The sequence below is a fragment of the Coenobita brevimanus genome, chromosome 25 (genome assembly GCF_032717465.1).
Source record: "Coenobita brevimanus isolate Jiangsu-jjx chromosome 25, ASM3271746v2, whole genome shotgun sequence".
Lineage (NCBI taxonomy): Eukaryota > Metazoa > Arthropoda > Malacostraca > Decapoda > Coenobitidae > Coenobita > Coenobita brevimanus.
This window is the reverse complement of record NC_136978.1, coordinates 5,133,885-5,149,820: the sequence shown is the minus strand read 5'-3', so window position 1 is coordinate 5,149,820 and position 15,936 is coordinate 5,133,885. Positions and strand designations below refer to the sequence as shown.

Genomic DNA, 15,936 nt, shown 5'->3' with positions numbered 1-15,936 from the left:
AACAACAGGTAGCAGTCTGAACAGGGAGTGGTTAATTCTGACTATCACTCTTCCTCTGAGGAGGTCTGGTCCTGCAGTGGACCATATATGGACAGACTGAGATACAGGCAGCTCATGAAAAAATGTGATTTGTACATTTTGAAATAAACTTTACTGCAATTACTAACAGTTTCTTCAATCATCATTGCATATACATACTGCAGTTGTTATGTATATCCTTAATTTAAACTTGGGTTATCATTGACAGCAAAGATGATGTCATATTCTAATCCCCTTACCATTTACTCAACGGGTCATTTTGCTGATATACCACTATCAAGAGTTCCTGTAGTTAGTGTACAATAATATTGGTATGGTACTTAATACTCTCACTGCAGTTGGTGAACCTGGATATTTTAATCAGCCTGACTAAAGCTGATTTGGTCAACTAAGAGCTTGCAATAAAAATCTTAATAAATTATCCTTCATGATTTTTCTCTGCTGTTGCTAATGGCGGGCACAGGTAGAGATGTACCAATACCAAAATTTTGACCGATACTGATAAACGACACCACAAAATTGGACTGATACCGATACCAGGTAGGGAGGGTGGTGCCTGCCGTCTGAGGGCTGTGGTAGGGCCCTCGGCCGCTGATGCGAGGCTACCAACCTGTCTCGCACAAGTCCATGGTGGCAGATCTGACTCATTACCAAAGAATGTACTGTACACTGTATTACTACACACCATGTACTCAAAATAATATGATACTAAATAATTGGATATTACCAATAATTTATTTTTCATCCCTATAAAACATCCACATTCTGTTTAACAAAATAACTTCCAGCGAGTGATATGCTACGCACTAAATTCCTTTTAAGTATTGGTAGTATCAGCAGAAAATCAGCCGATACCGATAATCTAAAAATGGGCCAATACTTATACATCGGTACATCTCTAGGCACAGGAGTTTTATTTTGGCTGCCACAAGATAATTAAGTTTCATCACGAGAAGTCCTAAGCCAAAGTGATAATACTGTTGTTAGTGGGGCAGAAATGGGTCAAGAGGGGAGAGGGGGGGGGGTTACCAGGTAAATCTTGTTGACCAGATCCACTAGCAAGTTTACCGGTAAGGGTCAACTCTTCAATCTGTAACTATTCACTCACAGTGTTCTTGTGAATACAGAGGATCTACTGTAAATTAGGCATAAGAAACATACCAGAAATCTATCTACTGTACAGTATATATCTATTTACAGCCAGATGCCACACTTCCGTAAGGGGTGGCTGTTTGGTTCAAGAGTTAGTTGTTTGGGGGGAAGGGGCACTAACCCTTTGCTAACTCACTTGCTGACATGTAGGGAACACATATGGGTTGGTTACCCGGTTACCACCTGGCATTGTACATGGTTTCCTGGCATACAGGAACCCATTAGACTTGTCACTCAATGTAAAGCCACCTGGAAAAAAAAAAAAAAAAAGGAAAATGGGAGAGGAAAGATAGGAGAAATAGGAGGAGAGGAGGGTAGATACACAAAAAGAATGACAAAGGTGAAGGAATAAGTTGGCAGCATTACATCAAGTGAGTGGATGATGGTTGCCACCACCAACCACTAATACCACCTACCACACTTGGTTATAAGAAAAAATTATAACTTCCCAAAAATTCACTACACTGTTCATAAGCTTCTGATCACCGAAATCATGATCAAACTGATTAACAGTTATCACATGCATTAGTGGACGGAACACACATCACAGACGAAGGAATGTTTGGCATAAAGTTGGCCACCATCAACTAACTTAGAAAGAGAATGTACATATTCCTAGAGCCATTTTCTTCTAAGAGATTAATTTATTCAGCCAAGATTCAAACACTAAAAGAGTTAAAAACTACCTTGAATAAACTATTAACTGCAACAGTTTAACTTAGTTATTTTATCTTTGTTAACATCATATAGTTCTGTGTGACTGAGAGAGAGTCTAGCAATCCAAGGAATAATCCAAGATGCAACAGCACAACCTCTACATGAGATACCGTAAAATGGACGGAAGTTCACCTGGTAATGTTAAATCTACTTTCCCTATTTTTCACTATTTTCCCTTGTCTACAATATCTTACTGAGAACTCAGGTTTTAAAAGTATCATAAACAGTTCAACAGAAAAAAAAAAAAAAAAATCATACAATGTACATTAGAGTTTCCCTATTAACCTTCACTCCAGCGATGTACTCTTTAGTTTATTCTTGCCATCTTCAGATGATTATAATCAACTCAGGGGAGATCTGAAATGGATGGATTAGCTATAGCCTTCATTAATCCATTCACTACTGCAAATGCTCTCCAAAGCTACATACAATCATCTGGAGGAAGAAAGAACATACACTAGGCTAAAAAGAAGTCACCAGATTCAAAGGGATAAACTGAAAACTGCAACCTTTCACAACAGAGAAGTCATCAAAACCCAGTAATTAATAATACTGTGAAATAAATGGTAATTATAAGATCTATGAATCCAAATGACGGGACCAAATGCAGCTCAAGGGATCATTCTGGTAGAAAAGTCTGAGCGGGCACCAGGAGTAGTAGGGCGGGAGGCCGTGAAGGAGCTCATTGTTTCCATCTGGAAATATAAACAAGCAAATGAACAAAACATATCACAGAAATGGAACCTGCTCCCCCCCCCCCTTACTTTCTTGCCAGTACTGTACTGTATATCTATTTTATTTACAAAAAATCTGCCTATTAAAGACTACTACCTACAAAGTTGATTTGCCAGTTTCCTCTTAGCTACAATACCAAGTGTATGGACAAATTTGTGAAACACATTCCGAACGAATAATAACTAACTGTCTCAGCTAAAACTTTTATATATATATATATATACAGTATATATATATATATATATATATATATATATATATATATATATATATATACAGTATATATATATATATATATACTGTATAAACTGTAGTCATGTGATTAACTGGATTTTGCTGGAAAAGAAAATGCAGTAGTGGCAGAGCAACCCCTACTCTGTCTGGCCATACAGACCCATCAATCACAGGCAAGCAGCTGCCCCTGCAGGGCCATCCCATGCAATGAACCAATGTTCCTTGCAGTAGATGGTGCCTCAAGGTGCAAGTGAAGTGTAGAGGTTGATTCCTGGATGGATGCTACATTTGTCTCAACTACCAGTCAACGGGTCACCAAAGTTGGCTCAACATCACCCTGCTATTTGGTTATATGAGTACCACCAAGTGATGTAAACATCTTCCAGGGTTACAGGAAACCACTGCGCTTGTCATCCAGTCTGGAACCTCCTAAAGCGGAAATCCATCCATCCATCATCCAATCTTATGTTGCCCCATGAGAAGCGTTGGGGCCCGGGGCTAGGCAAGTTGGACCTGACATTTAAGAGTGACCAGCCTCACTCATCCCTGAGTGGCATCACATGAGCAATAAACCCTAACCACCCCTTGGATATAAACCTTCACCGGCGCAATCCGCTTGGAGCGCAGTAATTACCCACTAAACCACCAGGCGCCAAAATTTGGTTATGTGGTTACCACCCAGCATAGTAAATTAATAATAATAATAAATGACAGGAAGGACAGGAGAAACAGGAAAATGGGGCACAATTAGAAAAAGAACAGTAAAAGTGAAGGATGATGTGGGCAGTACTACATCATGTGAGCATATGAGAATTGCAGTCTCTTCAAAACTGGATACAACTGTCTGTATGGCATGGACAAAAGATCCAAGAGTTTAGAGATCTATGCACTGGAGCTTCGCACCTTATGTAAAGCTGCTGACAAAGCACTTACATAAGGTGATGCATCCAAGGTGGAGCAGGTCTGGTGTCCACCTGGGAGACAAATGTCCTCATTTTTCCTTGCCACTCCAAGGGAAGGACCTGGGTCCAACCCTGGCAAGATGCTTTCTACCACAAGGAAGCACAGACTCTCTACACAGTATATGTGCTGTACAGCAGCATACATGTGGGATGGCCTCACAGCAGTTGCTCCCTTGTGGTCAACAGGTCTGCTTGACTAGACAAACCAGGGTTAAGCAACATCAACAACAACCCAATGCAAATGAGGAAACCGAGAATAATGATGATACAGCACATCTTAGATAAAAAAATACTACATATACAGCATATAAAATGGAATTCATTCAGCAGCACATTAATCCAACAGCAAACACATACTCACTAGATTATACAATAGTGAAACTGCTGCCTCGTATATATCTTGGTATAAAATCTGAACTTATAACTGAAAAGTATTTTAATGTAGTTTACATATGTAAATTAACAAGAAAAATATTAGACACTATTCTGAGTTTAAATAGCTTTTCTTCTTTTTTTTTAACCACATATTATGTTACTAATCAACAATGTTACTTCATCAATTTCATTATCCCAAGATACAGTCCTTTAAAATTTGTGTACTACTAACCGGTTTATTCATTATGCTATTATGTCCGTGAAGCTGTATGAAGACAGATTACCTTACCCTGTCATGAAAGTTAACCATTCCTGACCTTTAATTATTAGTTGTAACATAAAACTAGATACCTATTCTCAATGAAATATGTAGAAAACTATGCTGTAACCAAACAAATTACTTACTGTGATAATTTCATTTGGTCTACTGGTATTTCCTTATACAAAGCATCTAAGTGTTCATTTTAAAAATGTTAAAAATATAGGTACTATACTACTACTTATAATATAGCATCAATGCCCCTTAAGGCTAAACTGGAAATTGCATTATAAAGAAGACTACCTTGAACTATTTACGGTTATTCAAGTGGGAATACAAATACACTGTCTGACTTACCAGGTTTCACAAACCAAAATCCATAACTTTAACATTATATTATTCTGCTATAACCTTTGGCACCTATACCTATTCAAGGAGAACCGATGATCTGCAGATTCTACACTTTATAATCCATCTGAGTAGATATTGTGGACTGTGCACCAGGAGTGGTAGGGCAAGAACTGAAACCCATCGTGCTCATAGTCTCAATCTGCAACAAACACAAGTGCATAGGAGAGTTTACACCCAGGCCATTTAAGTAAACACGGCTGGGTCAAAACATCTGTCCAACTGAGATGGCATAAAGCAAAATTTTTAAACACCCTGAGTACAAGCATCCGCTATGCTAAATAAAAGTGTTGTGGTTGCCAGAATATAATTAAGATATCTCATGCTCAAGGGTTCATTACAGTATAAAGGAAAACAATAGCATACTGATCCATCAACTTCAACGGCAAAATACTCATACTAATTCCAAAGGATAACTTAAAAGTACACACACACACACATATATATATCATCTAATCCTATGTTGCCTCATGAGAAGCATAGGAGCCCAGGGCTAGGCAAGTTGGTCCTGACATTTGAGAAGAGAGTGACCAGCCTCACTCATCCCTACATCGCATTATATGAGCAATAAACCCAAACTCTGGAACTGTCTCCCTCTGTCTGTATTTCCTGCTTCCTATGATCTCCAGTCTTTCAAACACAGTGTGTCCAGGCATCTCAAAATGATCAGATCTTGAATTTGGCTCCCTTTGTATTGTTTTTTAAGGAATAGTTTGCAAGCACCTGGCCTTTAGTTCCTTCATCCTTGCATTAAAAAAAAAAAATAAATAAAAATAATGGATATAAACCTACACAGACTCAATCCAGCTGGAGCGACTTCTTTACCCACTAAACCACCAGGTGCCATAGTTTGGTTATATGGTTACCACCCAGCGTAGTAAATGGTCTCCTCGTGTACAGGAAACCATTTGGCTTGTCACTCAGTGTAGAGTCACCCACAGGTGGAAAGAAAAGGAAAGAATGAAGGCAGGAAAGACTGAAGAAGGAGTGTAAAGTCACACGTAGGCAGAAGGATGAAGAACAGTGAAGAAAAGAAAGAGAGGAAGATGGAAGGAAAGAAGGATGGAGGAGAGGAAAGGGCAGACACCCGAGAGCAGCACTTCATCAAGTGGATGGTGAGTGCCCCCACGATAGTGGTAGGTGGGAGTGCTCACCATCCACTCACTCGATGTACTGCTGCTCTCGGGTGATTGCCCTTTCCTCTCTTCCTTCCTTCTAACTTTCCTTCCTCTGCTGTCTTTCTTTCCTTCATTCTTTCCTCTTCCTTCTGTCTATGGGCAACTACACTGAGTGACAAGCCAAATGGTTTCCTGTACACCAGGAAACCATTTACTATGCTGGGTGGTAACCATATAACCAAACTATGGTGCCTGGTGGTTTAGTAGGTAATTAAGGCACTCTAGCCGGATTAAGTCTACAGTATGTAGGTTTATATCCAAGGGGGGGGGGTATTGCTCACGTAACGTCACTCTGGGATGAGTGAGGCTGGTTGCTCTCATCTAAAATGTCAGGACTAATTCGCCCAGCCTTGGGCTCCTACGCTCCTCATGGGGCAACACTGGGTTGGATATACAGATGATGATGATATATATATATATATATATATATATATATATATATATGATGTGGCCCCAGAATCATTTGAACATGAACCCAGTAGACTGGAGGCTGAAACTGTCCTCCTGCAATTTACTATCCTCCTTCTTGGGGATACAACGATAACTGAGGGATGTCTGTATATTAGCACCACCATGTCAAGGCACCCTTCTCCAAAATTATGTATAAGATACTGGTTAGAAACAATCTTCTTAGAAGAGCTATGTCATACTATTAATCTGAGCTCTTAAATGTGATACTATAGATACAATACAGTAGTCTGTAACTTTTCACAAACTGCGTTTAAGAGCATGAGTACTTTATGAGCCATATAAAAGCAAGAGAATAATACACATAATCTCAGTTGGACAATAATGAGAAAGGAGAGACATCAGAACTAATACAATAGGGTGACTACATGGCTTCAAGGTGCTGTAAAGAACCCTCAAATACTTGAGAAAATATTCATACAAGATAAACAATTAACATTCACAACAGTGAGACCAACATGCTCAAAGCTGGGGAATATATGCCGGTGACATTCCACAAGAACATGCAAGAAAATAAGAGATGAAGACTGATCATTACATACCAGTGATGGTGTATAACATAAGATAAATGTATGGTCATGCTATATATGACAGTATTGTACTTTATCCCTTCACTCCTTTCTTTCACACAAACAGCTTCATAACTATAAGCAGAAGTTGGTAATTTAAGTCCCTTAGTGGATTCTACACTTTCTAACTAAACAACTCCTATTCCAGAATATTATTTACCTCTCAAAGCCATCTGTCAACTGTCACCATTGGTCTTAATTCCCAAACTTCCACAGGCTAACTGTATAGTACAGCTCCTACTATATGCCTTTAAAAGTCATTAAATTTCCTCAAATACTTCATTCACCACTCTACTTCTGTACTTCACATTATTCTCTCTGAGTACTTTACAATGCGCCTTTTAAACCAGTGACTTCATGTTCACTCCCTTTAACCACTATGAGCCGGGAAGTGCCATATGCCACAGCAAAATGGGTAGACAGGGAATACCGGGTGTCGGGAGGAGCCGATAGTGTATTTCCACCATTGTTTGAACTGGCTGCCATTGGTCTCAGCACCAAAGGGTAGGGAGAGACTCCCACCACCTCACACAAGCATACCTCAGTCTTCTCTATGACCTTGCCAGGTGAAGAATGATGATTTCTGAAACTTCTTGTCCGATTCTGTTCCCACCTCACACAGACCCCTTATTCATCCACTCTTGCCAAGTCTCTTTCCAAGGATACTAGGAAAGGGATCAGTGATAGTGCCATAGGGTGTTCCTTGGACACCACTGTGTCTAGTTTATCTAGTAGTGGAGAAGTTACCATGTTGAGAGCAAACCCAAAGTTGGAGCCGCACGCACATGCACCAATATCACCCTGCTTCGAGCGCCAAAAGTTACTCATCTTCTTCACGTCCTTACTCATTGACGCAACCACCTGCAGACCTGGGGATGCTTACACTCGCAGGAAGAAGATTTGGTGAGTAATACAGTCTTTCACTAGTTTCCCTAACTGCTATACTTTCACAGATATGAAGGTTTGAAAACAGGCTATTTTTGGAAATACCCCCAAAGTGAGATGGCAGCCGCACCAAAACAATGCCGGTGCGTATAGGTCAAACAGCATAAGATTAATTTCACCAGCATTTACCTTCAACTTTTCCTTCTGAACACATCACCAATCTTATCTACCACATTTAAACATATTTCTCACATCCCAGCAATAACAGAGCATCAGCCTCATACAGGAAGTCCTCTCACAAATGAAGTTCATCTATTACAGCTGAAGTTATACAAAGGAGTGAAGGGACAGATGATTCGATCAAAACATTCTGACTGCCCCTGAGATAAGCATTACGTAGGCTACACAAGCATTTTCTTTGCTGAAGGAATGCTACATACATTTACAACAGTTCTCTCTACTCTATCATAGCTCAATACTCTGATACATTCTATTTCAGCACCACTACTGTATTTCTGAATAGCTAATAGTGACCTTAATATCATCTACAGTGCACAGAATAACAAAGAGGGTCTAAGCTCATCACAAACAAAAGGCAGTTTCTCCATATGCAAACATCCAATGACCTTTAACCCACCTTGACTCTGGCAACATCTTCTAGTCTGGTAACCTCACACAGCTCATGGTAAAAAGAGTGGACAACCAACCAAGCATACACATTGCCCAAAATGAAGAGAATCCATAGGAGACACATGACGATGTGGTACGCAAAGACCATGTCATTAACCACAGACGCATATATGATGATCAAGGCACGGTATGCAGTGAAGAGAGCCATCACCCAGATCCATGGCTCCAGGCGCATCTCAATCTCCTGCAATTAAAAGAAGAGGAAAATGACATGACATACAAGCTGGCATCAGTGGTTCCTTCTTCCTTGCATCTTACATTTATATATATATATATATATATATATATATATAAACTACTTATATAGGAAAAAAAAAAAAAAGACTATCAGTATACAACATACTGAGAAAATCTGTTCTGTACTACTGTAAACTGTGAACTAGACAGCAAAAACAAAATTTGAATTATGTGAGTTATAAGTAGGAATTGCAGCAAAGTGCACATCACCAATACAAGGTCTATTTACTTACATACCAGTGCTCATTCACTTTTCCTTATTGTACAGGTACATTATAAGTATTTGCTCATAAAATTATAAAACTTTACCTTTTGGTCAGTGACAGTATTGTTGGACATTAAACATAAAGAGAAACTGCTAATATTTCAACAAACAAATCCCAAGAAAGATCCCTCCACCACAGATTTGTAATATGTGAATGCCAGTAAGAAAATTTAAATTCTACAAATGAACAAAGTACGGTAAAAATGTTACCTGGTAATATAAAGTAGCTGTTTCCATCACTCACAGCCATAAGTGATACTAACAGGTCACCCAATAACCTGCCAGTTTGTCTTTCTTCCAAGTGCACATCAATGGCTCATTTGTTTTTACCACTACTGTTTGGCTGTTACTTTTCTTTTCAATTATTAACATTTTATACTAATAAAGCCAGAGTAGGTACACCCAGGGGCAGTGAATTCCAATAACAGGTCAATGGAGTCAGAGCAGGAAAAAAACAACCTATTTATGATGAATGAATAATAATTCTGCCTTCGCTTATTTTGTCAATATTGTTAGATGGAATTTCTCTATAACCAATGAAGGTTAGTCAGAGTGTCAGTAACTAAAACTCTTTTTCAAATATAAATCTATTCATTGAAATACAATGAAAATGGTTTGCGAACACTGAATCAGTATCTCTGAATGCAGAATTATACATGACATGTTTTAGAACTGATGGAGTAGTGAAGTTATTTCAGTAAGTCAAGAGGATGATGATAAGTTTTGAAAACTGCTGACCTAATGGTGAAACTGACAGCTGTGACAACAGCATTTAGAAGGACTCTGTTCAATTCTATTATCATCACAATTCCTTGCTCCACACTGCATTATCAATCTGTTTTATATCCTTACTCCACACTGTAAAATCACTCTGTTTATATCCTATTATTCGCTCTATGCAAAACATCTTGTTAAATGAAGATCGCGGGGAGGAAGGCAGCCTCATTTCAACAAGAGGGAATGTGGCTAACATCTCTATTTCTTGCTCATTTTCTATGGCCTTCAGAGTGAGGTGAATCATACTGATATCAACTGATCTCAGACTGCCTAATCTTGGAAAAAATGTAGCTCCAAATGTAACATTTCCAATGTTGATGAATCTGAGATAATGATGTGGCACACTGTACTTGAATCATGATGAGCCATTTCCAATCCATCACCTACTCCACTCACCATTAGAAACACTAAACTGTGGTTATTAACAATACTGTACCACAGTCCATCTCCTCAACATGGGTATACATATATTGTCATTTCTCTTTTCCTTTCAAATGCAAATAAAATACAGCATATCAAGAATGTCTTATCCACCTTCCTCAGTCCTTGAAGCAGCACCACACTGGTTATGATGAGACCAAGTCCTCCCAGGGCTGTGATGGCCGCAAACAGCATAAGAGAGTTACGGACTGAAATACAAACACCAGGACTCAGTTTCAAATACAGATGTGAAGCCTGCATACAATTCTGAGTCTGTAGTGTTAATATTTATTGAAAAAACAGTTCTATGGACATCTAATTCATCAAGAGAGCAACAGACTGAATAAACAAATAAATCTCTTCTATCAGATAGTGAAAGGCACCAGAGTTGTAAAATGGACTTTGAATATATGCTTCACTGTTTCCACATCTACAGGTATTTAGCTTCCTTTATGTACTGCATCAGGACAGCATGAAGATATGGGACTGTATTTAATGCTGCCTATCCAAAACCAACATGCCTCATTTACACAGGAAACATAAATCAGATGAAAGTAAAGCCTTGTGTATGATTTCCCCTTTCATGCTGTACAAGGTGTACAAACCTGCATGCAGTAGTAATGCTAGACTGTAAGGTCTCTAAATCTTTACACCAACACAAAGAGAGATGTTTTTTGTCTTCCACACCTTGCTCCCTTTACAACAAACCGATACAGTAATATGAGAGTACAATTCTTCTTATGCAGGTGCAGTGCACAACAATAAACTTCATTAAATGCTTTTTGTCCAACAAGAATATCTGTTTTATTAGCAGAATCAAAGTATAGATGGGTTACTGTTCTCATTTTAAGGAATCCCTGATAATGAGAACAGGTTTCATCTGACAACTGACAAAGTTACATTTTCCCTTTTATAAAGTGCACCTCAACTGAAGTTTTTGTCCATTAAGGTGGGAGAAACACATGAAAGATATGTATGATTTTACATAAAATGGCACCAGGGTATTCTTGAATACCTGAAACACTTAACCCCTAAAGGTCGATCCCTGTTCTGGAACATGTCATAGGGACGTTGGTCCCCGTTCCAGAACATTTTGGCACACTTACCTTCTCAGCCACTGCCCTATAATAAACAATTATAGGATATTGGAACACCACTCATTTTAAAGCTAAAGAGTTGTACTATGCTCAGTACAGATATTTTCATGAAAGGTTTAATAGTTTTCATTGGAGCAATTTTTGAAAAATCACCTTTTTTTTTGGGGGGGGGGGAAAAAAAAAAAAAAAAAAAAAAAAAAAAGCCTGCTCCAGACGGTTGATTTCATAAACAATGCCTGACCCAGAGGGTTTAATGACTGTGCATTAGTTATCTTTGCAAAATGGAAAAATTTTGATATTTGGCACCTGTAACCAAGTGACATAGATGTGTGTGTATGTACATATATATATATATATATATACATATATATATGAAGAGGGAGGGGGAGGCCGAGGATGAGATGGAGGGATGGGGTGGAGAGGTACCGTATATGAGAGAGGGGGGTGTGAGTTGGGAGCAGGGCAGTGAAATGGCGGGGGACGGGGCAACATGGAGGCGATTTGTTTGTGGCCACCCTGAACGGGATTGAGGCGTCTGGCAATAGATAGATAGAATGATATAAAGTTGTGGTTGGTGGGGGCACTCACCATCCACTCACTTGATGCAGTGCTGCTCTTGGGTGTCTGCCTTTTCCTCTCCTTCATCTTTCTTTCCTTCCATCCTCTTCTGTCTTTCTTTCCTTCATTCTTTCCTCGTATTTCTGCCTACGAGTGACTTTACACTCCCTCTTCTATCTTTCTTTCTTTCATTCTTTCCTTATCCTTCTGCCTGTGAGTGACTGTACACTGAGTGACAAGCCAAATGGTTTCCTGTACACCAGGAAACCATTTACTATGCTGGGTGGTAACCATACAACCAAATTTTGGCACCTGGTGGTTTAGTGGGTAATTACAGCACTCCAATCAGATTGAGCCTGTGAAAGTTTATATCCAAGGGGTGGTTGGGATTTATTGCTCAAGTAATGCCACTCAGGGATGAGTGAGGCTGGTCACTCTCACCTTAAATGTCAAGACCAACTTGCCTAGTGTTCCTATGCTCCTCATGGGGCAACAGAGGATTGGATGATGGATGGATGGATATATATATGTAATTATATATATATCCATCCATCCATCATCCAATCCTACGTTGCCCTATGAGGAGCGTAGGAGCCCAGGGCTAGGCAGTTGGTCCCGACATTTAAGATGAGAGTGACCAACCTCACTCATCCCTGAGTGGCATTACATGAGCAATAAACCTCAACCATCCCTTGGATATAAACATTCACAGGCTCAATCCGATTGGAGCACAATAATTACCCACTAAACCACCAGGCACCAAAATTTGGTTATATGGTTACCACCCAGCATAGTAAATAGTTTCCTGGTGTACAGGAAACCATTTGGCTAGTCACTCAGTGTAGAGTCACCCATAGGCAGAAGGAAGAGGAAAGAATGAAGGAATGAAAGACAGAAGAGGGAGTGTAAAGTCACCCGTAGGTAGAAGAACAAGGAAAGAATGAATGAAAGAAAGATAGAAGAAGATGGAAGGAAAGAAGGATGGAGGAGAGGACAGGGTAGACACCCGAGAGCAGCACTACACTGAGTGAGTGGATGGTGAGCGCCCCCACCTACCACAAACCCACCTATATATATATATACTGTATTTCACTCTCATCTAAAATATCGGGACCAACTGCCCAGCCCTGGGCTCCTACGCTCCTCATGGGGCAATGTAGGATTGGATGATGGATGGATGGATGGATGGATATATATATATATATATATATAAAGGGGGAGGGGAATTTGTTAATTTGTTCATCCAGTAAGATTATCTATCTATATATCAATTACCAGATGCCTTAATCCTGTAAGGGGTAGCTACAATGAAACTGCCTTCACATTGTTCTGTGAGAATCAGAATAAGAATTTACTTCACTAAATTTGGCATACAGAAGTATAACAATAACAACATTAAACAACCAAAAGCTAATGACAACATAAACATTTGTGATCCTACCATGAGGGTTTCCAGCATAAACAAAATCATAGGAGAAGAGGTAGAACCCATAGTGGCTGGAGCCAGGAGCAGCCAGGACCAGTGAGTAAATGTCAAACAGGCCTGTCACAATGGCAAACAACCCCTGGATCTGAAATGACAACAAGCATGAATAACAGTTGGTTGTCTAACTACTGTACACTCAAACCTCGATTTAAGGGACCTCCATTTAAGGGATTTCGGATTTAAGGGACTCCATATTCTACCTGACAAATGGACAAGACCATTCAAAAATGATACATAATGTCTAGGTTATACACATTAATACGTTTCTCTATACAGTACCCATAAAATAATATTCATAATCATATAAATAAGTGAAACAATTGTTGCATTTCATAATAATACTGTCTATATGTGGGAAACCAATGGACATTTTCAAGTAAGGGACACGTTGATTCCCCATTTAGTCCCTTAAATCGAGGTTTGAGTGTAATTTACAACTCTTTCAACAGCTGCTGGGGTTGTTGAACACTAATTACAAGGTAAGTATGACCTGGGACAAATATTAGCCTACTGATCCACTGAATTACATTACTGAAAAAGAATAGAGAGATGGTTACAAACTGTTGACCCAAATTTGTTAGGAATGCATGGGAGAAGATACCTTACTAGTTTAACCTGAATTTGTTAGGAATGCATGGGAGAAGATACCTTACTAGACTCAGGGAAAAATTTACCTGTGTTTTAACTTGTATGTGTAAAGTTTTCTCAGTTCTTGACACCAGTTCTCATGGTAAGTTTTTCAACCCGAGGACTCTAATTTACTGTATTCCAGCAACATCACACAGATTTACTCAACTTTGGAAAAAAAAAAATCTAGTCTTGAAGGCGTAAATATCTGTTTTCTCTATCCCCTTAAAAAAAAAGTGATAAGAATACAGTATTATCAAGCATCATCATACTGAAAAGGGTAATGACTCCAAATGATTCAGACACCCTATAAACTTTCTTCTGCTTAATCTTCAAATGGCAGGTAGATAATTAACATATGGCGGAAATATGAGTCAGGAGCTGCACATGCCTTTTACTTATCAGAAACTTTCAACATACTGCCAGGAAATTTAAGAATTTGAACCGATAATATCCAGCATCTCATAAACTCAACTTATGAGGGCTGATAAACAATGGTGAATCTATTTAATCTGTTTCACACACCATTGTTTATCATACATCATTATTCATTTCCTTTCTGTAATACCCTACATTTATCATAACTTGAAAATTCTGGACTGAAACTCGTAAAATATAGCAAAAGATGATTATGTTAAACTCAAACACCCTAACTAACATGACCTGATCTACAGTGGGCCATTATGGACAATCATAACTATAATGTACTGCAATGTAACCCCTTCAATCCAAAGATGTATCCTTTTGCCATATTTCTGCAACCTTCTGATGATTCTGTTTAGTTCAGCATAGACTTCCTGGACTGGAGAGGTTACATACAGCTTTCAATAACCACTGTAGTAAGCTGGTGCTCTCCTAACCTGATTGCAACTGGCTAGAGGGAAAAAATTCAAGGGATTAAGTTGCTGCTTGTATATTCAGACACAAGTATCATATAATTTACATATTAAATCAATAGACAAAATTAGCAATTAATATTCATTTAAAGGGAATAAAAAGGATATCACTAAGGTACAATCGTGGACAAAAACCTTGCGTAATATTTCACCTCTTACTTGCTGCTTTCCTCTGCTGACTAAAACAAGCTGAAAGCCTTGGTATGCTTCTCTGCCCACAGATTATGATGTGATGCATCAGAGAGGAAAGCGACAGACATTACCTAAGTGTGAAGATGCTGTATTGTAGGTAAACTCTTGTTTAAAAAAAAATAAATAAATAAATAAATAAACTTACAATAGAGTAAGTTGCTGCAATAACGCTGCCTCGCTGAACATTGGTGATTAAGGCGTCTGGGAGAATTGGTACCTTCAAGCCAGTTTTGGATTCAAGGGACTGTGTGAGGGAGGCCACTGAGCGTATTGTTGATGCCCGTGACGTCCTCGACATACGCGAGGTGGTTGAGAGAGCTGACACGCTCCCAGCGATTGACCGTGGCATCCTGGGAAGTTTGAGGTAAATATGGGTATTTCGAGGTAAGTTGGATGCATTCTTCTTTTCATCAAGAGGCAAAAAATTACTGTACATTTAAGGATCATGCAACAAGATTTTCAGTGGTAAGTAATTTATTTTAAGGCCTTATTTATTAACAGAATGAAAAATGTATCTTATATGAGTTAAAAAGAATGTTGTGAGTAAGAGGAATTACATAGAACTTGTATAATGTTTTAGGAGTTCATTTACCCTAAGGCACTAAAGAAAAGACTGCATAGGTATTCTGTTTCAATTCCATGATGTTACTGCATCAGTACCTCCCTCACCCTGCAAAGAGCTCTGTTACTTTATTCTGATTACTACCAAA

General features: G+C 38.9%; 1 protein-coding gene across 2 annotated transcripts; it reads right to left on the bottom strand.

Moving 5' to 3' along the window:
- Nucleotides 1-1,846: 1,846 nt before the first annotated feature.
- Nucleotides 1,847-15,575, bottom strand: LOC145393756 (uncharacterized). Of its 2 annotated transcripts, XM_080267802.1 has the most exons (6): nucleotides 15,372-15,575; nucleotides 13,467-13,596; nucleotides 10,485-10,579; nucleotides 8,619-8,855; nucleotides 4,885-5,023; nucleotides 2,571-2,603 (listed from the first exon to the last, which is right to left on the bottom strand). In XM_080267802.1, the coding sequence occupies exons 1-5, from the start codon at nucleotides 15,573-15,575 to the stop codon at nucleotides 4,931-4,933; spliced, it is 759 nt and encodes a 252-aa protein (XP_080123928.1). In that variant the 3' UTR covers nucleotides 2,571-2,603; nucleotides 4,885-4,930. The 2 variants fall into 2 exon arrangements, with proteins under 2 accessions (XP_080123929.1, XP_080123928.1); XM_080267803.1 differs by lacking the exon at nucleotides 4,885-5,023 and having other exon boundaries at nucleotides 1,847-2,603; nucleotides 15,372-15,573.
- Between the last annotated feature and the right edge of the window lie 361 nt (nucleotides 15,576-15,936).